The 27,051-nt window shown below is 46.7% G+C and overlaps 1 protein-coding gene across 1 annotated transcript in view; it reads right to left on the reverse strand.

Annotated features, from left to right (window-relative positions):
• Positions 1–27,051, reverse strand: part of CACNA2D4 (calcium voltage-gated channel auxiliary subunit alpha2delta 4) — a gene marked incomplete at both ends in the record, with an annotated part of 114,757 nt that overhangs the window by 37,385 nt on the left and 50,321 nt on the right. Inside the window, 8 exons of the mRNA XM_080810292.1 lie at positions 3,155–3,235; positions 7,074–7,201; positions 9,320–9,415; positions 17,746–17,839; positions 19,939–20,036; positions 20,130–20,175; positions 22,142–22,209; positions 23,279–23,340. Coding sequence (XP_080666418.1) covers positions 3,155–3,235; positions 7,074–7,201; positions 9,320–9,415; positions 17,746–17,839; positions 19,939–20,036; positions 20,130–20,175; positions 22,142–22,209; positions 23,279–23,340 — 673 coding nt within the window. The remainder of the gene's footprint in view (positions 1–3,154; positions 3,236–7,073; positions 7,202–9,319; positions 9,416–17,745; positions 17,840–19,938; positions 20,037–20,129; positions 20,176–22,141; positions 22,210–23,278; positions 23,341–27,051) is intronic.

Here is a 27,051-nt window from a genome sequence, read left to right on the forward strand (position 1 = left end):
GGGTCTTCCTGCCCCCTTGTCTCCCCAGGCAGCGGCAAGAAGCGCTGCAGGACCTCACCCTAATGTCCAGAGCTCCATAAGAAAGATGGGAAACTCCTGCCTGAGGCCTCGCCTGGGGGCAGCACCAGGGGAGGTGTCCATGCGGAGCTCTGGATCAGAACACGGTCTGTAGCTGAGTGAGGCAGGTGGCCCGTGGGCTGGCCTGGCGCTCTGAATTCGTTAGCCTCAGGCTGCTTTCACCGTGCAGCACTGGGGAGTGAAGGAGGGCTGGGGATCTGTCACTGCTCTGGCTTGGGCCAATCTACCCTGGCCATCGACAGACAAGCCGCTGTGGTAGGAAGGCGTGCATTTGCCCAGAGGACCCGCTGTGTAAGGGGAGGTTGGGGAAGGCTCCCTAGAAGCTGTTGATGCCGTTTCATTAGCCTTGGTGAGATTGGGGGTGTTGCTAACGTGAAGGAGAAACCCTATTTCGCTTACATTCTTCTTGCACCTTTAAGACTGGCTTTAGGGACTGGAAAATGAACTTTTGCACTGACAGGTATGATCCCTGCAGGGCTCAGCAGGTGGGGTCTCAGAATTATGAATTGGAGGGCCGGGGCTGGGGAGGCCAAGAGAGGAGATGGGCCAGAGAACAAGGTCTGGGTGAGTGGTTGTCTGCCCCAAGCCGGGGTGACTCGTTTCCAGGCCTGGACTGGCCTCTGGCTGACTGCGCCCGGGCTCTATGGTTCATTAGCTTTCAGAGACCAAGAAGGAATTTTCTCCTTCCTAGGCACTTTCCTCTGGATGACATCCCAGTGAAGCAGGAGCAAGCCTTAGGGAGAAGTGAACCCTCCACATCCCTTTCCTGGAGTTCTGCTGGACTCCTAGCACAGCTGGGCTGCTTTGCTTTTCAGAGGCAGTGAGAAACTGTGGGGTGCCGCCCTAACAGGCATAGCAGACCTAAAAGTCTTCCCCAGGCCCCACTGCAGAAGCAGGGGCCAGGGTCCCTCAGCAGCCTGGCTGGGTAAGGCATAGGTGTGTTGTACACATCACTGTTCTGAGTGTGGGTGTCCAGGTCCAATCGCACGGAGGCAGACCTGAGGAGAGGAGCGCTCGTGGACCCCCAGAAAGCAGGCTCTGCACTGAAGGGCTCGGGACAGGGGCACAAGTGTATCGCACGCCATATACTAGAGGAACACACTTGCAGGTTATGGTGCCACCATCATTATGCTGGGCAGTACTCCCCAACTAGGTCTGCAGGGTATGGGAAATTGAAAATGGATCCTGGTCAAGAAGTTAGAGTCCTAGAAATTCTGCATAAACTGTTGGTAAATCACCTGCTTAGAGCTTAAAAGGACCCCTCCCTATTCAGCTGCCCTTCTGGAGGAACCCGTAGCATGACACACACATCTGGCATGTAGCTGGCCCCTATAGCTGGGCCGAGCGCCCTTCTCCTGCCTTCTCCCCTTGCTCAGTGCACACCCTCACCCCTGCAGCTCGCTTTTCAGCTGCCAGTGCTCACCCCGTCCAGGAGCCCCTTATGCACACAGTGCCACCGGCTTCCAAGGGATGAAACTGCCAGGACAGCACACCGGCCACCTCTCTTGCTCTGAGATACAGGCCCGTCTGGCTCCAGTATCAAGGAGGTTGAGCCATAGTCCACGGAGGGGAAATTACAAAAGGAGACACCCCCGCCCCCCCTTTTACACACACAGAAGCTGAAGCATAAGGTCTCTAGTACCTCACTCTTTTCCTATCGTATCCACACACCCCAGAGCCTCAGAGCCATTGTCTGCAGTGAGTTAAACCAGAGGCACCAGGACACGGTTTCTATGGCAACCCCTGGAGGCTCTAATTCAGCTCTGAGTTAAAAATGATATCAAATAATTGGAGAGTGCCGGAGAGCGCAGCCAGTGCCTGACCCCGCGTCCCCTCTGGTTCCTAGACTCTCAGGTATGCGAGGTGCGGGAGAGGGAGGGGTTGCTGTGGAGGGGTCCACAGCACGGAGGGAGCAGGACAGGGACACTCGGATGGGACCAGCGAACATGCTCGAGGGAGACAAGTTTGGGTCCAGTTTTGGCCTAGCAATGAGTCTGGAGTTAGCCCACTGTGGCCTAAGTTGAAAAAAGCAGTGAGATGGCACAAGTCCCTCCTGAATGCTGGAGCAGTGCCTCCTGGAGGCGCCCGTGGGGCAGGTGTTTTCTCTGGTGGAAAGTCAGGGTTGGAGGATCTCGGCTGGACTCCTTTGCCCTGAACCCAGCCTGAGGGGGACAAGGCTCACCCCCGCCCCCCAGCTGGAGAGTCCTTCCATGCAGCTCGGGGCCCCCAGGGAAGCAGGACGGACCCGTGACGGCCGATGAGTGACTGCCTACTGAACCGCACAGCTTTGCAGAACCCTGCTGGGGCTGAGACACGGGGACTGAAGCCCGGCTAAGGAGGACTTCACGAGGCAGGCCTGACTGCACTCCGGCGAGGAGGCCTGGGCTCAAAGAACTCTTTCAGGCACTGAGAAACCACTGAGTCTGGGCAGCTTGGGAGGGTCACTGGGCGCTCTCATCACATTTGAGGCCAATGGCAACACGGGGTAGGAAGCTGGATCTTAAAGAAAGGCCACCTGAGCTCAAATTCTAGCTTCATTCATTATTAGCTATGTGACTTTGGGCAAAGAATTTTTGTCTCGGTTTCCTTATCTGTAAAACGGAGCCCAAAGTACCCATTTCGCCCTGAGGGCTGGATGAGGTGAGCACAGGATGTGGTCTCTGTGGTGCCCGGCACACACTGAACACATGTCCCCGGCTCATCCTTACGGTCTGAGTCACGGGCTGGCTCTGTGCGCAGTGGCGTTCTATACCTGGGGTGACGGGAGAGGGAAGCGGAGGTCCGGGTTGTAGTCTCTGTCCCGGGTGACCTGGAGCAAATCTCTTAAGCTGTCTGAACTTCATCTGACTGACTTCATAAATTCTTTTGGATCTCAGGACTTACGGTTTTATAAACGACATGGCTTGGGAAGGCTCCTTTCTCCCGCAGTCACACCATTCGGCTGGGAAAACCTCCGGCTGGAGGGCTGTGGCCCTTGCCAGCCACAGGCAGGGTCCTCCTGCTGTTTCTGTGTGCCTTATTCCTGACCTTGACTCACAATGCCCCTGACCGCCGTGGCACAGAGGGCAGCTCCTACCTGCAGCGATGGCTGTCTTCTTGTCCACAGTCACGGCCACAGCTGTGCTGGCTGTCACTACCATGGGCTGGCCTGGACTTTCTGGGGAAACAAAAAATTGCCAAGTCACTTTCTCAGTGCCCGGGGAAGAGCCAGGGGTTGGTTAGTGGGTGGGGAAGCTGAGAGCACACTGTGAATCCCAGGAGAGGGCATTTCTTGAATAAGTTGGGGGGGCGTGTTGGCGACACCCCTGCTGCGGTGGATCTGCAACTGTCCCCCACTGGTCTTTGCGGATCGCCCCTGCATGTCACGTACTGCCGCCTCCCCATGCAGATCTGAATCTGCCAGATAAATACATCAGGGCCCCCAGAGGCCTGGACAATGCAGCGTGTTCATGTCACTTGAATACTGTGGGTTCGCACTGTCTTGGGGCAGCAACTGTCTGCCTCCCTTGAGCTCAGGGACCCTGCTGTGACCCGTCCTCTCTGCTCATGTTCCATCCAGAAGACTTGTGTTGGGTCAAATGATTCTTCCTAGCAGGATAGGCTGCATTCCAGGACTCGTGGTGGCTGATCCTGGGCTGTCCTTCATCAGTCACATGAGTCAGGGTGACACTGACAGTCCCTCTGGAGGCCTGGGGCCAGGGCTGCGCAGACACAGAAGGCTGGCAGGGCACTCTGTACTTCCTGGTCGCTGGGGGCCGGCCTGCCACCACCACCCTGTTCTCCAGCCATGCCTTTCACTGGTGTTACAGAGGGTGACTGCACTTCTGGGACACTGCCAGCCTCTTCAAGGGCAAGGGGCTTGCTTTGAGCTGCTCTGCACCCCCTCTTTTAGGAGAATCAGGCCACCATAGGGACAGAATTTAGGTGGCTGTGTTGGCGCGACATGAAAACAGAGATTTCTGGCTCAGCGGTGGTCTGGGCTAGTGTGTGACCTTGGGCTTTTTAATCTTTATCAGTCCAGGGACATGGCTTCACTTTTCAAAGCATTCTTTTGTTGTTCTTAAGATTTTATTTTTAATTTATTTATTTGCGTGGGGGTGGGGGCACACGTGGGAAGGGAGGGGCAGAGGGAGAAAGAAGCTCCCTGCTGAGTCCCAACGCAGGACTCCATCCCAGGACCCTGGGATCATGACCTGAGCCAAAGGCAGAGGCTTAACCCACTGAGCCCCCCAGGCGCCCCTTTTCAAAGCATTCTTGTCTACAGGCCAAGTTCCATAACAAAAATTCCCAACAAAGGGGCAAAATTTTTATCAAGTACTGTCTTGTGGGAAGGTCTTTATATCAAATGTTGCTTGAAACAAATAGGTCATGAGAAGCTTATGTGGAGATCGTCTGTTGTCATGGAACTTAAATTATGCTTTCTCGTATCTATTTTGCTAAGATCGTTCGTCATACCTTGCTATAATCCAATATCTCACAGAAATCCATAATTACTCTGATTCTAGAAATTTACAATATGGAGTATTATCCTTGATTCTAGGAATCTGCATGATAAAGCTTCAATAAACACAGAAGTCAGCTTCCTCCCCTTGCTTCTAGAAATGTCTGGAAGCAGGAGGGACAGGCCTGAGGCACCTGGGCTCCGTGCTGGCAGATTTCTCAGGCGCTGGTTGCAAAAGACAGTTCCATGTGGGCAGGACTCAGCCCACCAGGCCCCAGGCAAAAGGCAACAGAGTCAGCCTGGAGAGGCGGAGGGAAGCCTCCATTCACCCCGGAGGCGGCTCCTCTGCCTCTTCGGGGTGCCCGCCCCCCCATTAAAATGAAGCTGTTGTTTCCTTCCTTGGGGGAGAAGGGGAGTGTGCAGAGGTGCCCACGTGTCTTCAGGCACAGGCAGGAGCTAAAGCAGCAGGCGAGGGTGTGAAAAGAGAGCAAGCGCCTGCCTCCCTACTCGACCGTCCCCCCTTTTGGGTTGCCAGCTTCCCTCTCTTCTCCTTGCGGCTTAGTTCCCCACCCACCGCCCTCCTACCTCACCGCCACAAAAAGCAACCCCGGCAGCCTTCAGGCATGGGTCCAGTGACAATGCAGGTAGGAGGGAGCCCTCATCATGGGCTGGGGGCAGGGGACGGGGCTACACCCCAGAGAACCTCCCCAGGACCCTGTAGGTGGGAGCCCTCCTGGGGGAGCCCTTGATGCCACTCTAGAAGGTGACATGAAGAAAGAGCTGTCACTTTCTGGCTCTGGGGGACTATGTGGTGAGGAGCCCATCACCTTGGCTTTGGAAGCCTTCTTTGTGGGCTTTCACTGGGACAAACAGCATTCACTTCCTCTTCCCCTTCCTGCCTCACACTTAGGGCAGGAAAAGAGCCTGGGCTTTGGTGGGCAGAACTTGGGTTTGGCCTGGCTCTGTGGTCCCATGCTATGTGTTCCTGGGCAAGCCAGAGAAGCTCTCCGAGCCTCGGACTTTTCCTGTGTAAGAAGAGAAATAATAACAACACTTACAGGGTTGTGGAGATTATATGAGTTGTAGGCTCTGGAATGTTTTGTAAAGCATATTAGCGATGCATTTGGTGGGGGGAACAGGCGTAGGATGGAGATGTGGGCTTAGGTACAAGGTGAAGAAGGCATCGAGAAGGCACAGAGGGGGACCTTTCCTTGCTGCCTGCAGCCCCAGGAAAAGCCCCTGGGAGTCCGGATCTCCTCCAGCTGTCAGTTCAGGACACTTCTCCATCAGGAAGTTGGAGGATGGTTTTGGTGAAAGTGGTGGCTGGAGGGTTCGGGTGGAAGGGCATCTTGGAGGGGAAGTACACTCTCCATTCCACTAGACTCCCAGCTGGGGTTCTCCACTTCCGCTTCCCTTCCTTCTCCTCCTTCTCCCCCGCCCCCCCCACTTCTCCTCCTCCTCTCCTTCCCCTCTTTCCTCTCTTCCCCTCTCCTCCTTCTCCTCTTCCTCTCCCTCTCCTCGCCCCCCCACCCCCACTTCTGCTCACTCTGTCCTGGGCACAGATATTCCTAGGCCCTCTCGTCCCACGTCCCACGGTGCTGGGGTCGGTTGCCCCCAGTGGACGGCCTGTTATGCTGCAAACTCTTAGGCCCTGGGATGTGTCCCTCCACCTCTCTGGCCTGGAGTCTCTTCAAGTGTAAATTAAGAGGGTGAAGCTATGCATCCTCCAAGTCCCTTTCTGTTCTAAACATTTCGCAATTTTCTTGTACTCTGTTAGAGTCACTTAATTTTTCTTTACGGGGGCTGTTTTTCAGAGTGGGGGCTGGGGGTTGGAGTTGGGTGCTGGCAGCTCAGAAACCCTTCCTGGGCCTTGGACTAGTAGGGATTTGGTGGCTTGGTCCAAACTTGGCTGCCCTGCTTCCTCCCCCTTGAGCTCCCCCCCAGCCCCCCCCCCCCCCCCCGCGCCTGTGGCCTGCCAGCCAGGGGGCACCCTTTATTACTGGGAGGTGCTGAGGAGAAGATGGGGGGCTCAGTATTGCAGCTCCTGGGAGACCATAAGGGTGTGGAGACCAGGCTGCTTTTTCTGGGAAGAAGTGCGATGGGGCAGTGAACCTGGTAAGTACAGTGGTCCCCTGATGGAGTGAAGTCTGTTACTTTCATCTGGGGAGCTTTCAAAGATACTCAGATGTTTAGAAACAGAAAAATCTTAAAGATCAACTCTTCCAATATGCTCCCATTTGGAATCTGGGCTAGAATCCAGGTCTTTCTGACTTTTGGGGCAAATCTCTTTCTTTTGTGCCATGCTGGATTTTTAACTTTGGTTGCTGGCTAGGGGATAAAATGATCTGTCCTATATTCAGAGGAGAGATCAATAGTGTGGTAAAACATGAGCGAGCTTTCTCAAGGCGCTAACATGTGTCAGGAGGGAGGGCTGGGAGGGAACCCAGAGGCGTCGACATTCTGTTCCATATCTGCTTCTGTTTCCCACAAAGAGCAGCGGGAGGAGGCACGCCCTAGTCCTAGCTCGGTCCCAGAGCGCAAGGCTACGGATTACCTGCTCCCTCTGCCGATCGGAGATTGAAGACAAAGCTGCCCGCAGGCTGCTCGGCGGCCTGGCGGTACCACAGGGGGAAGCCGTCCAGAGTGAACACACTGGCCTCATCCTCAGGAGTCAGGAACTTTCTACAAAGACAAAGATTTGGTACCTCCCCACAGATCTGGGAACATGCTTGTCCCCTTCTCTTTTTTCCACACAGGGTCATCCTGGTTGGGCCAAGAAGAGAGGTTCATCTCTGCTGTAGCAGAGTTGCAGGTAGAAAATATTGGCCCCTAGACTGATTTCACCCCAGACGATGTTCCCCAGCAATTCCTGCCTTTTCCGGAATCAAATGTTGTTGCACCTGATGGCATGTTAGTAGCTAGAAGAGGTAGAGCGTCTCTATTGTGAAAGGGGACTTTTTTGGTTAAATGAAAACTCCTTTGCCTGCAGGGTTTGTTTCTTTTGGATATACCCTAATTTCTTTTTGTCTGGCTAATTGGCATGTCTGAATGGGGAAATTGCATGGTGAATTCTATCACTGCACTAATAGAAGGGCATAAATTCCCCCAAAATGGTTACTTCAAAAGTCATTGCCTCTAGGGTTTAGAATGTATGATGAGTTATCTTTTTCTTGAGCAGCTTTACCTTGCTAATTATGGTTTTGCATTCCCTGAACACACAGCAGCCAGCAGAAGGGAGTGCTGGTCCAGAAGCAGAGTGGGAGGCAGGGAGAAGCTGGTTCGTGGATTAAAAAAAGACACTGTGGATAACCCACAAGGTGGTTAATTGAAGTTTGATTTTAAGAGTGGTCCTCTTCTGTATTCCTGAAGCTACCTGCCTTGTTGCGCAGTTCCTGAGCTTGCCAGTCACGCCACGGTCTAGGTGAAGGGAGCCCTCTGGAGTTGTGTGGCCCCTGTGTGGCCATTCATGGTGGCTGCTTTTGTGACCCAGGAGGGTCTCTCTGTATTAAAATTTCTCTCTTCCATTCTTCGAAGCCTTTCAGAGGGTGCAGGGGACTGCCGAGGACGCTTTACCCGCTTCATACTGCCCGGTGTGGTTCACCCTGTCCAACTTTGGCCAGACAATGACATGGGTATGCAATTTTCTGAGTGGGGGTGGAAATTTAAGGAGAGGAGGAGGTATGAGTGAGGGGCCAGCTGGGTAGTGACTGTGGGGAGGTCAGTTCCCCATGCTGTTCAAGGCCTTTGGGTGAATCTAAAATTTACCCACCAGATTTGGTCCACTGAGTCATTTGCTGTGTCTCTAACTGGATCATGGTAAGGGTTAGAGAGGCGGAGAGCTCTCTTCTGTTCAAACCTCTGGGAGAAAGGGGATATGGGGAGAGGGAAAAGCAACTTGATTTGTTCTCCTAGAACGCCTTAGCTTTTTAGCAAGTGTGGATCTGTCAGAGTCCTGGAAGAAGCTCATAGATGGCTGGGTGTGCTTGGATTCAGTGAGAGGAGCAGGGAGTGGGTGAGAAGCAAGGACCATGGGGTGCTCCCTTGGCCATTCTCTTCCAAAGACCTGCTGACTTTTGCCTATTTGAGTCTCCTGGTTTGCGAGCGGCAGGTTGCTCTGCTCTCCCAACCCTCACCTGGCCTCCTTCTCTGGCTCATATTCTCCCTTTGCTGCAGTACTTGGTGGGGAGGACACCCGGCCAGCTGGTCTCCCAGAATCCAGGCTTTGCTGGGAGCAGGGTCTCTGAGCTTCAACACTATTGACATTTTGGGCCACACAACGGTTGTGAGCGTGTTTAACACCATCCCTGGTCTCGGCCCACTAGATGCTCATAGCAAACCCCCACCCCTGAGCTGTGACAACAAAAAATGTCTGCACACGTTGACAAATGTCCCTGGGGTGGGGTTGGGGGAAAATCACCCCCAGTTGAGAACTGCTGGCTTAGGGGATATGTAAGTTGTCAATAAAGGAGGGGACACTGCCAAATGATTTCTCTTGTCACATACAGACTGGTCCCAAGGGGGAAAACAACTTCTGGGTTTCCTCTTGTGGAAGTGATTAACCCTTCCAACATTAGTGTCCCAACCACTTTCTTGCCTGACTGGGCCACTGCCCCTCCTCTCCCGGGGACAACTCCAGGATGCATATAAGCCTGGTGGAAGGGTTACTTTTCTGACTCTCCCAATCTACAAACCACCACCTTCCACCCTCCGTGCCCTTCTGGACTCTGAGCGTCTGCCTGCCCACATGCCGCAGGAACACCCTGGAGGGATCCCTCTCCCGGGGTGCCCAGCATGACTTACTTGTCGGAGACCTTCTCGGAGCCCACAAACAAGGTGCTTCTGAGGAGGCCGGCGCGGGTGCCCAGGAAGGCCACGTCCACCACTTGCTCGGACTCACTGTGAGGCAGACAGAGTGGATGTCATTACCAGGCACTATAGCAACAGGTCTAGAAAAGGGGGCACCGGGAGGCTGGGGAAGACCTGCAGGTCTCTGCTAGTGCCTGGCCTGATCTTCCTGGGGTGGGGCTTGGGGACAGGCAGAATGGATGCTCAGAGGGTTACACACACACACAGACACACATACACTGCCATCCACTGTGAGCATCATTTTGTTATATCTGGTAGACCCGGCTCCCCTGGGCAGCACCTCCACTTGTTAATGTGTTCCCCTGGGCCTCTGCCTTTCTGCCTTTTTTTTTTTTTTTTTTTTTTTGCTCCTAATTTGTCCATGCATGTTTTAGGGGCGTTGGCTCTGAAAGACAGGAGGAATTCAGGAAAAGAGATGTTGTTTTGTGACCTCGGGAATGGGAACTTCTTATGACTGACAGAGGACACTTCATGGTTTTTAAACTGTTTTCACATGTTTACCTTATTATTAAAATGGAAAAGGAGGAGGAGCAGGCACGGTCTTCACCCACCCATGTGAACCCGGTGGACTTTATAACCTCGCCAGCAGTATTGGAGAAAGAAAATCCATTAGCTAGCTGGAGTGTAACTAATATTTCTCATGGTCCCAAAGCCATATTTCCACGATGATGGCACCAGTGTGGGAGCCATCACTTCTTCTTCTTTTTTTTTTTTTAAAGACTTTAGGTTTTTTGAGATAAAATTGACATAAAATTGTAAGATTTTTAAGTGTTCATTATGATTATTTTATATACGTGTACACTGTGAAAGGGTTCCTCCATCTAGTTAATTAACATGTCCATTATATGAGGTATTTATCTTTTTTTGGAGGTTGAGAATATTTAAGTTCTACTCACAGCTAATTTCAATTATATAATACAATGTTATCAATTACAGTCACCATCTTTTATTATACCCTCAGGTCTTCCTCCTCTTGTAGCTGAAAGGCTGTGCTGACCTGTCTTCTCCCAGCAGCCCACAGCAATCACTCTCCTCTCTTTGTTTCTATGAGTTTGACTTCTTAAAATTTTCTTCTTTTCTAGATTCTACATATAGGTGATGCCATGTTTGTCTTTCTCTGTCTGGCTTGTCTCTCTTAGCATAATGCCCTCCAGGTTCATCTAGGTTGTCACAAACAGCAGGATTTCCTGAATAATATTTCATTGCATATATATATGTAATATATTACATCCTCTATTATATATATATATATATATATATATAAAAGTTACATATTCTTTGTCCATTCCTCCATTGATGACATGTTGTTTCCATATCTTGGCTATTGTAAATCATGCTGCAATGAACACAGGTGTGTAAATATCTCTTTAAGATAATGGTTTCATTTCCTGTGGATAAATAATGAGAAGTGAGATCGTTGGACCATATGGTAGTTCTCTTTTGAACTTTTTGAGGAAGCTCCAAACTATTGTTCATAGTGGCTGCACCACCAATTCACATTCCCGCCAACAGTGCACGGGGTTCCCTTTTCTCCACATCCTCGCCAATACTTGCTGTCTCTTGTCTTTTGGGTAACATTCTAACATGTGAGGTGATGCCTCGCTGTGGTTTTGGTTTGTGTTTCCCTGATGATTACTGATGCTGAGAACTTTTTCATGCATCTGTTGGGCATTGTAGGTTTCCTCTGGAAAAATGTCTTTTCAATTCCTCTGCCCTTTTAAAAAAAATCAGATTGTTTTGTTGCCCTTGAGTTCTGTGAGGTTTTTTGTTTTTTTTTTTTTTTTAACATATTTTGGATATTAGCTTCTTATCAGATATGATTTGCAAATATTTTCTCCCATTTTGTAGGTCGCCTTTTCATTTTGTTCTTTTTCTTGCTTAATTGCTGTGGCTAGGACTTCCACTATTATGTGGAATAACAGTGGTGAGAACGGACATCCTTACTTTGTTCCTGATCTTAGAGGAAGAACTTTCAGCTTTTCATTGTTTTCACCATAGAATATGACATCAGCTGTGGGTTTGTTATGTGTGGCTTTTATTTAATTACCCTAACTTTATTAATATTCTTGCCCCTCGCCCAATTTGCTACAGGTTATTGCCCAATTTCTCACAGTACCTAGATCAGTGGTTTTAGTGAGTGTAGAAGGTAGGCAATGCCCAAAGCATTGCCAAGGGGAAGTTGTTTTTTTGTTTTTTTTTTGTTTTTTGTTTTTTGTTTTTTTAAGTCAAGGCTCAGTTGTGTGGGTATTGGGGATTCCCTACTGGGATTCTGTGAAGAAGGCTGTACCATGTGACATTCAGCTGATGGCACCTGGAGCTGGATTAAAGCACTTGATCTACAGTCTGGAAAACCACTGAGGAACGGATCTGGAAATGCAGACAGGGCCTGCCTGCCCCCCTCTGATGTTGTAGAAACAAGAATTTCTGGGGTTGGGGCCTAAGTGACTTTCTCTGAGAAGTTTCCTGATGCAATTAAAAAAAATATTTATCTGAGAGAGAGAGAGAGAGAGATTGAGAGAATGAGCGGGAGAGTCTTAAGCAAACTGCACTGAGCACAGAACCGGACGTACGACTCAATCTCACAACCCCGAGATCACCACCTGAGCCAAAACCAAGAGTTGGACACTTAACCAACTGCACCACCCAGGCACCTCTGATGCAATTCCTTATTCAAAGGAGTAGAGAATAGTCTAATGAGACTCCTGTACCCATCGGTCGGCTGTAACAATTACCAGCCCATGCCAATCTTGTTTCATCTACAGCCTCTCCCAGCCTCTCAACTAGATTATTTTGAAGCAAATCTCAGATATCATTTCATTGGTGAATATTTTAATTTCTATCATTAAAATATAAGGAATAAAAAAAATTCTTTATTCTTGCCATTATCACACCCAAACCCACCCTTCCATTCCTTAGTTGCATCAGATAATCCAGGAATCCAAAATCCTTTTTTTAGCTTATTTGAATGAGAATCTGACTAGGGTCCACAAGTTCATGTGTCTCTTTTCTTTCCTCTCTCTCTCTCTCATCTATCTAGATCTAGATGATGGAAATTTATATTTATTGAACTAGAATCCACTTGCCATACAGTTCATCCATTTAAAATGTACAATTGAATGGTTTTTAGTATATTTACAGAGTTGTGTGGCCATCCCCAGTCAATTTTAGAACGTTTTCATCATCCCCAGAAGGAACCCACTCCTATTAGCAGTCATCTTTAGTCACTTTCAGCCTTTCTCTCTCCTCTCTCTGTCTCTTCTCTTTCTCTTGCAATTTATTTGCTAAAGTAGGTCATTTGTTCCATAGTGTTTCTGCATTCTGGGTTTAGCCGATCACGATGTGGCATTAATTAGCATGCTCTCTTGTCCCCTGCATTTCTTACAAGCTAGCAGTTAGACCTTCTGGCTTGATATAGGTTTGAGTTATTATGGGCGGTGTGTTCTTGGTCATGAGGCACACACTATCTGATTGACTAGAGGTGGCCAAATAGGGATATTCCTTAATTTCTTCCTTATTTTATTTGTATCTGAAATATTCGTATAAAGATAAGCTTCTCCTCATCAATATCTGGCTATCCTGAGATGCAAACTTGTATAGGAGAGCCAGGATAAATAATTGAATCTCTGTTTGTTCACCAGTTTTTAGAATGATGAGTTGGTTTCTTAACATTTTCTGAAGATGCCTAAAAAGCTTTTTTTCCCTCCTCAGTACCATTATGAACACAGGATTTAAACACATTAAATATGTTTTAATTCATTGAAGTTGTCATTACTTTTGTTACTCTAATTGTCCCCTCTTTGACCAGTGAAAGCCACTTCAGGTTGGTTCTGGGGTCCCCCTAGCACAATGTCATGATAGTCTTTAGTAACTACTTCTGGATATGACAAGAAGCTCTTGGCTCATGTTTTACAGTTAAAGCTCATGTTTTACAGGACAGCCCCTGTCCTGAAATCAGACATTTCTCCAAGGGTTGCTGACCCATTTTAATGAGGACTTCTTAATATGCATGTTGAAAGTCCACAATCCAGCTCTGGGGTGCTCACTGAGGTTGGTCTTCTCCATGGACAGGGCCAGGATATCCTTCTTGTTCTTTCAGGGAAAACACATCACAAATTCATTGATATTTCCAATTCATATTCAGCAGCGTATCTTAATTTCTTTGATCTCAAACATTTGCATCTCTTTTTTCATTTGCCGAAAACCTTGGCTCCTAATGACATTAACATAATACTATTTGCTCTATTCATCTGTATAGTTTGAGAAAAATAGTGCCAATATTGTTTCTAGCAATGTGGTTATTGAACACCATTTAAGATTTTATTTATTTGTTGTTTATGGTTCTGTGTTTTCAAGTCCCTTGAAAGAATTTACATCGTTATTTCATGAACTTGATACACAACTCTATTTGTTTCATTTGCCTTCAAATTTTTAGAGCTTATTTAAAAAAATCTAATCTTGTTTTATAATGATATAAAGCATTTACATGGTTCCAAAGTCAAATATGTAAAATAAAGCATGTTCATTAGCCTGTCTCTGTCTCTATCCCTGTTCTTTCACTCTGCCTAAAGTAATCTTTTTTTGTTTTCTTGTTTATCATTTCATTAAAAAATATAGGTGCATATATGTATACATATCCATGCATCTATGTTCATATATGTGTAAGTAACTATGAAAATATATTTGCTTCTCCTCTTTTTAAATAAATAGTGGGGGTATTATATATACTTTTCTCCATTGGTAAGACCATTCCACTGCAGTATGTAGATTTGTCCTTTTTAACAGTTACATAGTATTCCATTATGTGGGTCTAGCATGGTTTATTTAATGAGGCTCCTACTGATGGATTTAGGTTATTTCTATCTTTCACTGTTACAAATGGAGCTCTAACAAAAAGCTCATGTATGTAACTTTTCCTATTTTTTATAGTATATCTTAAGGATACATTCCTAGAAATGGTATTGCTGAGTCAGAGTGTAAATGGGTATGTAATTTATTAGATATTATCAAACTCTCCTCCATAGGCTTTGAAACTTTTTGTATACCCACTGACAATATGCACAAGTCTGATTCCCCACAGCCTTGCCAGCCTGACTGGCAACAAACTTAGATGTTATCAATCTGATGAGTGACAGTTTTAATTTAATTTAAATTTAATTTAATTTAAAACTTGGTACAGTTTTAATTTGCACTCCTTTTATTATGAACTAGGCATATATTTAAGGACTATTTGTATGTATTCTCTGAACTGTCCATATTCCTGATCCTTTTTCCTTCAAAGTGATTGGGTTTTTTACTTCTGTATTTTTGAAGTTCTTCGATAATGTAGGGATAGTAAGTTCTTGTTTGTTATATAAGTTGCAAACATTTTTCTGGTTTGTCATTTCTGTTTTCACTTTGCTCTTGTTTTTATTTTTGCCAAATAAATATTTTTATGCTGTTAAATTTGTCAGTCATTCTTTTATTGCTTCTGAATTTTGAGTCATCATTGGGAAAGGTTTCCTAATTCCTAGATTTTAGAGCAATTGGCTCATGTTTTTTTTTTTTTTTAGTACTTATATGGTTTCATTTTTTTTTTTACATTTAAATCTCTGAGTCATTTGGACTTTATCCAGGTGTATGGTGTAAGGAAATAATACAATTTTATCATTCTCCATATGGCTCTCAAACCACGTACTAAAGAGTCCATTTTCCCCTGGTCTTACATGTCTTTCCATATGCATTTAGAAGAATTTCTGGATTTTCTATTCTGTCCCCTTGTCTGCCTTTCTATTCATGTGTTAATACTATACTTTCTAAATTATAGAGATTTTTGCCATATGTTTTAATATGTTGGTAGGACCAAACTTCCTTTGTTGCTTTTCTTTTTTAGAGATTTTTTTATTATTCTTCCAAATAAACGTTATAATCCATTTATCTGGATCCAGAAAAATACTGATGATATTTTTATTGGGATTACATTAAACTTACAAATTAACTTACAGAGGATTAATGTCTTTGTGATGCTGGTTCTTCCTACCCCAAGACACTGAATATCTCCTCATTTGTTCAAGTCAACTTTTGTGTCTTCTAGGAGTATATTATAATTCTTCCTGTGTAAGTTTTAGGACATATTTTATTGTTTATACCTAGGTGTTTCATTACATTTGATTTTTTGTCCTCTTGAATATTTTCACATGACATTTTTTAATCTAGTTTTTGTTTGCATAGATAAAGGATCTTAATTTTTGAATGCTCATATTATATCCTACTACTTCACTAAATTCTCTTATTGTTTATAGTAGTTTTCCTATAAATTCTTTTGGAGCTTCCAGATATATAATCTTATGGCCTTCTTAAACAGAGATAATTTACTTCACCTTTTCCACTTCTCACTGCTTCTAGGTGCATTCTCTTGTCTGGCTGCCCTGACTATACCTTCTGACCTTGTTAAAGAGTTGTCGGGGTATGGGAATGCCTGTCTTAGTTCTATCTTTAGCTGAGAGAACCTCTAGCCCCATTCAGATGTTGACTTTCAGGCTTAGGTCAAATTTTTCTTTGAAGATTTTTAAGTAATCTCGACACCCAGCGTGGGGCTCAAATTTACAATCCTGGGGTTAAGAGTTGCATGCTCTACCGACTGAGCCAGCCAGGCACCCTGGTCAATTTTAATTTTATTGATTAGTTTTTTAAAACATGCATGGATATTACTGTTTGTTCAAATATCTTTTCTGCACTGATATTATTGATAGGGCATTATATTACCGATATGCCATTTTATATTAATTCTCCAGGCCTTCTTTTCTTTTCTTCTTCTTTCTTTTTTTAAAAGATTTTATTTATTTGACAGAGATCACAAGTAGGCAGAGAGGCAGGCAGAGAGAGGGGGAAGCAGGCTCCCTGCTGAGCAGAGAGCCCCATGTGGGGCTCAACCCCAGGACCCTGGGATCATGACTCAAGCTGAAGGCAGAGGTCTTAACCCACTGAGCCACCCAGGAGCCTGTCCAGGCCTTCTTTTCTAATATACACCTGGGTTAAGAATATCTGTTCTTCATTGTTTCTCAACTTTAAAAATGTCTCTGGCTAATCTCAGAACTTGGAAAGATGAAGATCATGCCCCTTCTCTCCAAACCAGTGATCCAATTCCCTAGACCCCAGAACCAGGCTGCCAGGTTTTGATTCCCGCTTTGCCACTTGGGAGGCATACGACCTTGGGCAAGTTGCTTATTTCACTCTGCCTTGGTTTCCTCATCTGTAAAATGGGGATAATGATAGTATCTATATAGTAAGGTGGTTATGAGGCTCACTGGGTTAATATGGTTAATATACACTGAGGACTCAGAACAGTGCTTGGCCTGTTATATTCTTTTTTTTTCTCTAGTTTTATTTAATTTTGTAGAGATAATACATTCACATGGCTCAAAATTGTACCAAAAATTTATACAGTGAAAAGTGTCCCTTCCATCCCTATTTCAGTTACCCATTTTTCTACTGAGAAGCAACCAATGAAAACTCTTTCCTACTTGGTCTTTCAAAGATAGTCTATCTGTACATACGCATGTACAGATACACTGTTTTGCCTCCATTTTATAGAAATGGTATCACACTGTGCACAGCTTTCTGTGTCTTGCTTTTTAAAATAGGTGATTGTTTCATATAAAATGCTGTTGTTTTCAGTAGGTTAGCATTAATTAACTTGAGTGTCTTGTGGAGGTTTGACATCTTCACGACGTTAATGTTGAATCTTCCTATTCAGGAACCAGGTGGAGTCCACTGTATTCTCGACCTCATTAGTTTTTTACCTTTCCAACATGCATGTGCATTCATACACACACACAAGCCATTCATTTCTTCTTTCTACCTGTCCATTAAATATGATAGCACCAGGTAAACATCAGCAAAGGGCATGAGGAAATCTAAGGCAGTGGAAAAGATCAAGGCCAAGTCTGTACTTCGTAGTGTCTTGAGCTCACTCGCTGGAAACCAGGTCCTGATCTACTCAAACCACTTTTACCAGGACACTTGTTGAGGGGCTCCTGCAGCTACAGCCCAGCCTCAGAGAGGTGTTCCCGGAATGGGGCTACTGCAGTGTGGGTGGGGGATTGGACCTACGCCCGGGAGACCATGCACTTGGTGTTTTTCCAGAGGGGAGAGCAGCAGCATGTGTAGGGTGTGGAAGCCGTGCCAAGTCCCTGCTTTACTGGGGCCATGTGAAGGTAGCTCTCACTCCCCCAACGTCTTCCCACCGTCATCATATTCCTCTTGGACCCAGTTGTCTCCTGAGCTGCCAGCCACGTAGTGGGAGGGACCCTAACTCAGCCAAGAGAATCCTGGGAGTTGGGGGTGCTTCCCCTCTCAGAACCCTCGCCCAGCACTGGACATACTCAGAGGTGTTGAGAGCCAGCGCTGTCCAGTAGGCCTCCATGGGGGCGGTCACCACCGCGTCGAGCAGTACCTCCCGCACAAGCTCCTCGTCACCTGGGGGCAAAATAAGAGACCAAACAACTTATTTCCTCCATGACGATGAACACAGCTCATCTGCCCTTATGAGAAACCCTGACCTCAGGGGATGGGTTGTGTGTCATAAGTCCATGTCTGGGACTCAGAGCCATCTATATGAGCTAGAGGAAGTCATGTTGCTTCTCTCAGTCTTCACATATTCAATCCCAAACAATACATGAGTAGGTCTAAGTGGTTTCTAATGCTCTTCCCAGTTCCGGTACTCTGTGAGGTTAGAACTCCCCCGCCCCCGTGACATTAGCCCTTGTCCTGACCCGGCCCCCTCTCTTCTCTGCTGCCATCCGTCTGCAACATGGTCATCTCCCTCCCAGCACACTGGCCTTTTGCCAGGTCTGTGAGTTTGAATTAGCCTCAGAGCCTCCGTGCATGCAGTTCCTTGGATGCGTCCCCCCTACTCTTTGCATGGGTGGTTCTTTTCCCTCTCTCCTTTTAAAAAAAGTATTTACTTTTATCGAGGTGAAATCTACTTAACAAAATCCACCAATTTAAAGCATACACATCAGTGGCATTAAGTACATTGACAATGATTGCAGTCGTTACTTCTGTCTACGTCCACATTTTTATCACCCTCAAAGCCGATCCTGTGCCTGTGAAGGCAATGGGCATCTCTTTTTCATCCTCCACATAACAGGATCTGAGAGAGTCAGGACCCCACACGGAGTCCTATTCATGGTACTTACCACAGTTTGGAATCCCTACATCTACATGCTTGCTTCTTTATGGTGTGGTTTCTCCATCAGATTACGAGCTCCCTGAGAGTAAGGGCCTCATCCATTTGAGCCACCTCTGTTGCTTCAGTGCCCACACCAGGCCTGGCCCAGAGTACATGCTTAGTACAGATTTACTGATGAATGAATGAATGAATGCACAAATGAGTTGGGCCAGCATGGGAGGCAAAGTCTTCCTTGGGGGTGAGACTTATACGTCAGCAGGACCATTTCTCTTCTGAAGAGGAAGAAGAGGGACCCTACTGAGGTGTGGCTGATTTCACCAGTTGCTTCTGTGTTGGGAAATTTAAGGTTAGCCTGAGAACGTGGCCCTGGAAAACACAGGCCACAGGCTATAAGACACCATCTGCTGGAAGACTTTCCTTTGCTAAGATGAGGACTTTGGGGGTACAGAGCATCAGTTACTGGCTTGGGGGCCCTCTGCTGGGTGGTGGTAGGGACAGATCTATGGGCAGGCTGAGGCCCTTACACTGTGTGTCTCTCCAGAGCCCTCCCAGTGCCAGGATGAAAGACGTTCAAAGGGATCTGGGTCCCTGACATGGGGATACACCCATGCTGTCGCAGTGCCAGGAGCACAGACAACCTCTTGGCCCCAGAGTGAGGCTGGTTCTACCTTTTTCTTTGAAAATCTCCCTGTTGTCTTTAAGTCATGGGTGAGTTTGAGGGATAAGGCTACTTGGCAGTGAGTAAATTCCTCGGTGGCTCGGCCATGAAAAAGAGTGAAATCTTGCCATTCGCAACAACATGGATGGATCTAGAGAGTATAATGCTAAGTGAAATAAGTCAAAGAAAGACAAACACCATATGATTTCACTCACAGGTGCAATTTATGAAACAAAACAAACAAACAAAGAAAAAAGAGACAGACCAAAACAAAACAAAACAAAAACAACAGACTCCTAACTACAGAGAACAAACTGGTGGTTACCAGAGGGGAGGTGGGTGGGAGGATGGGGGAAACAGGTGACAGGGACTAAGAGGGTGCTTATCGTGATAAGCACCGCGTAATGAACAGAATTGCCGAATCACTGTACTGCACACTTGAGACTAATAGAGCACTGTATATTAATTATGCTTGAATAAAAAAAGGTTGATAATGATAATTAATGTAATAAAATGTCAGTAATTCAGCACTTAAAAAAAACACATCAAGACCTTACCCATCAAGGTTAGTGTACTTTTTTTCCGATTTCACTTTAAATTTGTTTATATTATTTTTGATGAGTATCATATTAAAACTCGTATGTAGTTAAATTTTTGAAAAAAAGGAAAGGAAAGGGGAAAAGAGAAAAGAAAAGAAAATCCTCCATGGGTGGGGCTGGCACTTACACTCGAGATCCGGGTCCTTCCCTGTCAGGAAACGGACCACGGCCTCCAGCTGGCTGAGCTTCCGGTGGTCAGGGTCAATATCCGTGATGCAGTAGATCCTGGAGCCCAGGAGAGTCAATGTCACCTCAGGAAAATTCTACCTTCTTCCCTCCCATTCTCCCTTCCTTGGGTACAGTGACTTTCCTACTTACCAGTCACTGGCCAGGGTCAGATCCGGGTGAAGCAAGTCGTGCAGGCCTGAAACCAAAGCTCACACTCAGTATGATGCTCGGTCGATGTGGTGAGGGTATGCGCCTCAGTTGCTTACGAACAACTGCCAGGAAGCTTCTCCAGGGAAGGACTGGGTTTTATTCTTCCTTATTCTCAGCTGAGGGGAGGGATTCAACCGCTCTGCTGGTGGTGGGTTTGTACAGATCATGCCTTTGCCCACGTTGCTCCTGCTTCCTGAAATGCTTTTTCTTCCGATTGCCTCATGTCCAATTCTCACCTATTAGGATCTCTCTGAAAGGAGCTAATACTTTGAAACCTGTGATTTTTGGCTTCAGTGGTTTCATTGTACCCAACTGAGCTGAATGGCCCATCAGAAGGAGAGCCCAGAGATGGGCCATGTGTATTTTGTGTAATCTCTGTAGCCTCATGATACCCCTGCGCCAGCCGTGTGCTCACTGCGTGTTTGTGGATTTAATAAGTGAAGGAATGAAGGCCCTATAGAGGACCTACTCAGTCCTCAAGAAGGCACCATGGATGCCCAGGGAGTTTGGTCATTTTGGGGACAATGGGAGGCTGAGAAGGAGAGACTCCAACATCACCTATGTTGTTGTGAAAGAGCGAATGCAGGGGTCACATGGGAGCACGGGGCTGGGCACAGGGGTTCTACCAGGGACAGCTCCCAGAAAAGTGACATCTACATTGGGACGTGAAGAGTGGGTCCAACTTCGATGCGATGAGAGGGTGGGCCCTGGAGAGGAGAGCTTTTCAGGGGAGAGCACAGCACACGGGAAGACCTTGAACCTTAGTGCATGGAGAAATGACTACCCCCCCCCCAATTCAGAAGGCCACTGAAGGTCCTTTAGCAGTGACACAATGTGATCTGGCATTTCTAGATAGGTTCCTCTGGCAGAGATTTACAGGAGAGAGGTGGGAGACCAGTTGGAGGCTGTTGTGACTGTTCAGGAGAGAGGTGACAATGACCGGGGCGGTGGCAGAGAGATGGACGGATGAGATGCACTCAAGAGATGTGAGGGAAGAATGGACAGAATGTGGCCATTAGAACTGTGGCCCCACTGTCCCAAGACTTTCCGAGACATCCCTGAGCCCTGAGTATTGGTTTTGTGTTCTCAAGGTGCTCAGGCAGCTGGAAGTCAAGAACACGCTGGGTTAGGGAGGGTGGGGCCTTTCTCACCCAACCTCCCCCTCTACCATCCTCCCCCCGACCCCAGTTTCTTGTGGCCCTTCTCAGTTCATATCTTGTAAGCTCCCTGTTAAGGGTTGAGTTGTGTCCCCCGAAAAGATATGTTGAAATGTGAACCCCAGTCCTTGTGAATGTGACTCTATTTGAACATAGGGTCTTGGCACATGTAGTCAAGTGAAGATGAAGCCATATGGGTGGGCTCCGACCCGGGATGCCTGGTGTCCTTCTACAAGGCTAAATTAGAGACACACAGAGGGAGAAACCCTGTGATGAGGACAAAGGCTGCAAGTCAAGGAATGCCGGCGGCTATCAGAAGCTAGCGAGACCAGGAAGGATCCAGCCTCTGAGGGGTCGGAGTGGGCAGATTTCCAGAACCGCAAGAGAACTCATTTCTGGTTTTTAAGCCCGCCAGTTTTCAGTGCTTTGGGGTGGCGGTCCTAGCCAGTTTCTGTGGATTTGCTCCTTTGCTCTTCCCCACCTCCTCTGTCATGCCCTCTGACAGGTGAAGTCCAGCTTTGTCCAGAGAAACACCTCCCCTCGAGGCCCTCCTCCTCTAGTCCAGCAAAGCTTTCCACGAAGGCTAGTCCTAGGCTGAGCTGAGTTGGACAACTGACCCGCAAATCCTGCACACCCTGCAGATCCCCTCCTGGCCAGGCAGCCCCGCTCTGAGAGTCTGCTCTCAGGTCCTGGACCTGGGAGTCTTCGGCTCTGCCCCGGGTTGGCCCTGCTTAGTGCCCCCGGAGAATCTGCATTTCCCTCTACGCTGCCCATCAGTACTTGCCACAGACCCACCGTCTTCCACAGATGTGTTCCCCAGGAGGATGTATTCTCCGTGGCCCCGGGACAGCACCACTCCCAGGCTGTGGGGAGAACAGAGAACGCGCATGTTCAGCGACAACAAGCGCCGAGGGGCACCCGGCCCACCTCCCTCCCTCCAGTCACTTGAGGTTTGTGAGCTTTCTGCCCCGACAAGTGGCCTGCAGGACAAGATTTTGCCCTCGGCCTTGCAGGTTGTCCCCTCTAGAACTGTTCTATTCTTTTCATCGGCCTTTCTTCCTGAGAAGGACCCTGTACGTTCTATAGGACAGGAGCCCCCTTGGCTCCCATTTTAGTCAAGAGTCATCCCAGAGCTTTCAGGGAACTCCTGAATTGTGGAGAGGTTTCTCTGTCCCACGGGGTCCCACAAATAGGAGAGCCCTTTCCTGCCTGGTGAAACCCACAATGCCTTCCTCTCTCTCCTGGTAGAATACTGCTTTTAATATTTGCTGAACATCTGAATCACTCGGGGAGCTCTGAAACATACTAGTGCTGGGGCCCCACCCCCAGAAACTCTGAGTCTACTGGTTTGGGGCATTGGCAACTTTGCAAAACTCCTCAGGTATCCTAATGAGCAGTCCAGGCTGAGCAGGAGAGAAATGAGAAATGAGGTGATTCAGAGATACAGTCTACTTGTTTACTAATCTGTATAATTCCTCAAGTTGAATACGAGTTGGAAGGAACCTAAGAAATTTCAAATTCCATCTTTCATCTTACCATTGCTTACATTACATTGCTTTAAGATCCGCTGTCCTCACCGACCACAAAGAAAGAGCTACTATTTCCTTTTACAAGGGCCTCCTTCTACAGGCAAGAATTGAAGGCCAAGTGCAGTTGAGTAACTTAACTAAGGTCACACAGCCTGCTGGAGGTGGGCTTGGGACCCAGTCCAGGCAGTCCGGCTCCACCCCTCCACAGAAGGATTCACCCGCAGAGTGCATCTAGATCTCGTTTCCTGCAGGCAAACCTGGTTTTTTTTTTTTTGTTACCACAAAAATTGCCAACTAAATCGAAGTAAATTCATTCCCCCGATGGGAGAGCTCTGCCCTGAGTGGTGGGTATTTATGTTCCAACCACTGCTCCCCCTTCCACACAAAACGGGGCCCCCCTCACCTGAAAGGTGTGTCACTGATGTCTGTGAAGAAGTAATCGTTGGTCAGGAAAAGAACTCTCTTCTACAAGAAAGAAGGAAAAAGGGTGTTTGTTGGGGAGAGGAATGCCTGATCACGACTCCCACCTCCTCATCGGATGCCTTGGGGTTTCCTCACCTCTGTGCCTCTTCCCTCACCTCTGACCCCTCACCTCTGACCCCTCACCTCCAACTGCCAAGGACATGCCTCACCTTGTTGATGCCACAGGCAAGACCGTCCGCCAGTCCCAGCAAGCTGCGGCCACGGGGGCTGCCTGACGAAGGGACCAACGTCTACATGTGCTGTCCCAGAAAGTGGCCGCCAGCCACGTGCGGCTATCACTTCAAACGTGTGACTGGGGCACCGAAGTTTTACGTTATAGATAACTGAGTGAATATACATTGAAATTTAGATAGCCAAAGTGGCTAGTGGCTACTGTATCGGGCCGTGCAGGACGGCGTGGGTAGCGACACTGGGGCTCACATGGGACGGGAGAGGAGACCGCCAGCTGGTGTATGACCCACCTACAACCTCCCCCTTTCTGGAATACAGCCGAGGGGGAGGGGGCAGCGGTCCCTCCACGAAACCCCTCTCAGTGCCACATGCCCCTTCACAAAGTCCTTTTCCTTGCAAAGCTGCCATATTTTGGGCTTCAGCTGAATTTGTGGAAGTGAGGAGATCAGGGAGGGCACAGTGGGGGTTGGGCACCTGGCGATGGGGACTGAAGGCAAGCTCGGCCACTTCCAGGCTGTGTGCTCTCGGGTGAGCGGCTTCACGGCTCTGAGCATCAGAGTGCTTGCTTGTACGTCAGGACTGACAACAGCACCTGGCGGTGCCTAAGGTTGCTATGAGGTTGTGAGTGTTTTTCACGGATGGGGTGGGTCCAGGGAAGAGCCGGATTTGCTCTGGGCTCTGAAGTTCTGTGGATGGTCCTGTCTGTTTATGCCACTGGGAAAGCTGTGGGCTTGCCTCCGGAGCTGTTCTTATTCCCTTCACTTCTTTCTGGCTTCTCTTTCATTTTGGAAATGAGTGGAAGATGTCAGAAGGGGACACAGCGGGAGTGGGGTGGCACAGAAAGGTTGTTTCTATAGGAAACCAGTTTTAGACTAAACCCGAATGAACCGTTCTCCAGCCTTGGCCTCATCCCACGGGCTGCCCTCCTGCTTCCTCTGCCTCTGTCTGCTCCTCTCTGCAGTCTCCCTCCGTCCCAGCTGTCCTGGGGCAGTTGGGATGGGAGCCAGAGGGATTGTGATGACCTTGGGAGTCCTTCCTTCCAAGGTGGGGCTGGCTTGAGTGTCTAAACTGATGATCTCTTTAATTTTTCCTTTTTTTCCCACTTATTAAAGAAAAAGGCAAAATGCATGGATCTTCAGTATGTTCTTCCAGTAGTTTCGATAAATGTGTACAGCCACGTAGTTACCTCCCCATTCCAGATACGGAGTGTTTGCCCCCCGGAAGTCTCTCTGCCTCCTTCCCGTCCAGCCCCGCCCACCCTCCAAGGGTCAACTCTGTTCTGAATTCTACCGCCTGAGATTAGGTTGGGCTGTTCTCACGGTGTGTGCTTCTTTGGGTCTGGCTTCTTCTGCACAACATAATGTCTTTAAGATCCATCTGTGTTGTTGCGGGTGTCGGCAGTGTGTTTCCTTCTGTCGCCTAGGGGTGCGCTGATGTGTGGGACACTAGCTTGCCTTTGCACTCTTCTATTGATTGGTCCCTTAAATTTTAGCAGAAGGTATGGAACGGAATCTGATTGCAGTTTGAGTTTGCATTTCCTCGATGACGGATGACGCATGTTCTCATGTGTATATCTTCGTTTGGGAAGGGTCTGCTCAAGTATTTTGCCCATTTTTTAATTGGGTTGTTAGTCTTTTTGTTAACAATCTGTAGGAGCTCTTTATGGATTCTGCACACAGGCTGGGCCTTGTTTTTCATTTTCTTAATGGCGTCTTTTAATGAGCAGAGCTTACTTCTTTTGATGAGGTTCAGTGTATCAAATTTTATGTTTGGTGCTCTTAGATTTTTGTCTAAGAAATCTTTGGATAACTTTAGGTGGTAAAGATTTTCTATGTTTTCTTGTAGAAGACTTTCAATTGCAGCTTTTAACCTGAAGACTAGGATCCATCTCCAATTAATTTTTCTATGTGGTATGAGATATGGCTCACCATTTATTTTCTTCATACATTTATACAGTAGGTTCAGCACCATTTGTTAAAAGGACTTTCCTTTCTCCATCGATCCGACAAGCTGTCTTTGTTGAAACTCAGTTGATAATATGAGATTTTATTCCAAGATTCTCTATCCTTTTGTCTATTCTTGCATCACTACCCCCTGCTTGGCTGCTGTAGCTTTAGAGTCAATTTTGAAATCCTGTAGTACGAATCATCCAAATTTGTTCTTATTCTTTAAGGTTGTCTGGGCATTTTAGGTCCTTTGCAGTTGCATGTAAATTTTAGAATCACTTTCTCCTGAAGTCTGTTTAAATTTTGATATGTGGGCACCTGGGTTGCTCAGTGGGTTAAGCCTTCAGCTCGGGTCATGGTCTCAGGGTCCTGGGATCGAACCCCACATCATGCTCTCTGCTCAGCAAGGACCCTGCTTCCTCTTCTCTCTCTGCCTGCCTTTCTGCCTACTTGTGATCTCTCTCTGTCAAATAAATAAATAATCCTTAAAAAACTCATTTAAATTTTTATATGGGATTATGTTGGATCTACACATTGTTTAGAGAAAATGGATGGCACGGCAATATTGATAACAACTTGTAAACATGATTATATTTTTCTACTCAATTTTATTTGACATTCTTTCTGCAATGTTATGTAGTTTTCAGTGCAGAGATCGTTTACGACTTTGTTAAATTTATTCCTAAGTATTTTATGTTGTTTGATGCTATTGAAATTGGAACTTAAAAATAATTTATTTCCAATGGTTTGCTGACAATTAGAAATAAATAAATAAATAAATAATACAATTTATTTTTATAGTATTGGACAATTGAAAATACATATGTATATATACATATATATGTGTATATATATTTATTTTTATATATATACATATATATATAAAACATACAGTTGATTTTTATAGTATTGACCTTGTGTTCTGTCAACTTGCTAAATTTACCTGTTAGTTGTAGTAGTTGTTTTGCAGATTCTTGGAATTTTCTGCATAAACCATCATCTCATCTGTAAATCCAGTTTTACCTCTTCCTTTCTAATTTTTGTGCCTTTTATTTTGTCTCCTTGCCTTATGGCAAGGATAGGAGCTGACAGGGTCCAGTGCAATGTTGAACAGAGGTGGTGAAAGCAGGCATCCTTCTCTTGTTCACATTTTTAGGGAGAAAGTGTTTAATATTCCATTACTTAAAGTTAGCCTTTTCATAAATGCCTTTTATCAGATTGAAGAAGTTTCCTTTTGTTTTCAGTTAAATTTTGTCAAACGCCTTTTTAGCATCTATTGAGATGACCATATGGCGTTTCTCTCTTACTCTGTTAATGTAATGAATTACATTAATTGACTTTTTTGAATGTCAGATTAACCTTCCATTCTTGGGATAACCCCACCATGTGCTATTGTTGCCACGCATCTTACACTTCTGTATGTTATATGCCCTATAATACAAGGTCAAAATTTTTGTTTAACATAGTTGTTTTTTTGAGCAATTAAAAAATAAAGTCATATTAATATGCTCATTTACCATTTCCAAAGCCATTCATTTCCTCATATATATCTGAGTTTCCATCTGTGTCATTTTTC

This window comes from Martes martes (assembly GCF_963455335.1).
Source record: "Martes martes genome assembly, chromosome: 8".
Lineage (NCBI taxonomy): Eukaryota > Metazoa > Chordata > Mammalia > Carnivora > Mustelidae > Martes > Martes martes.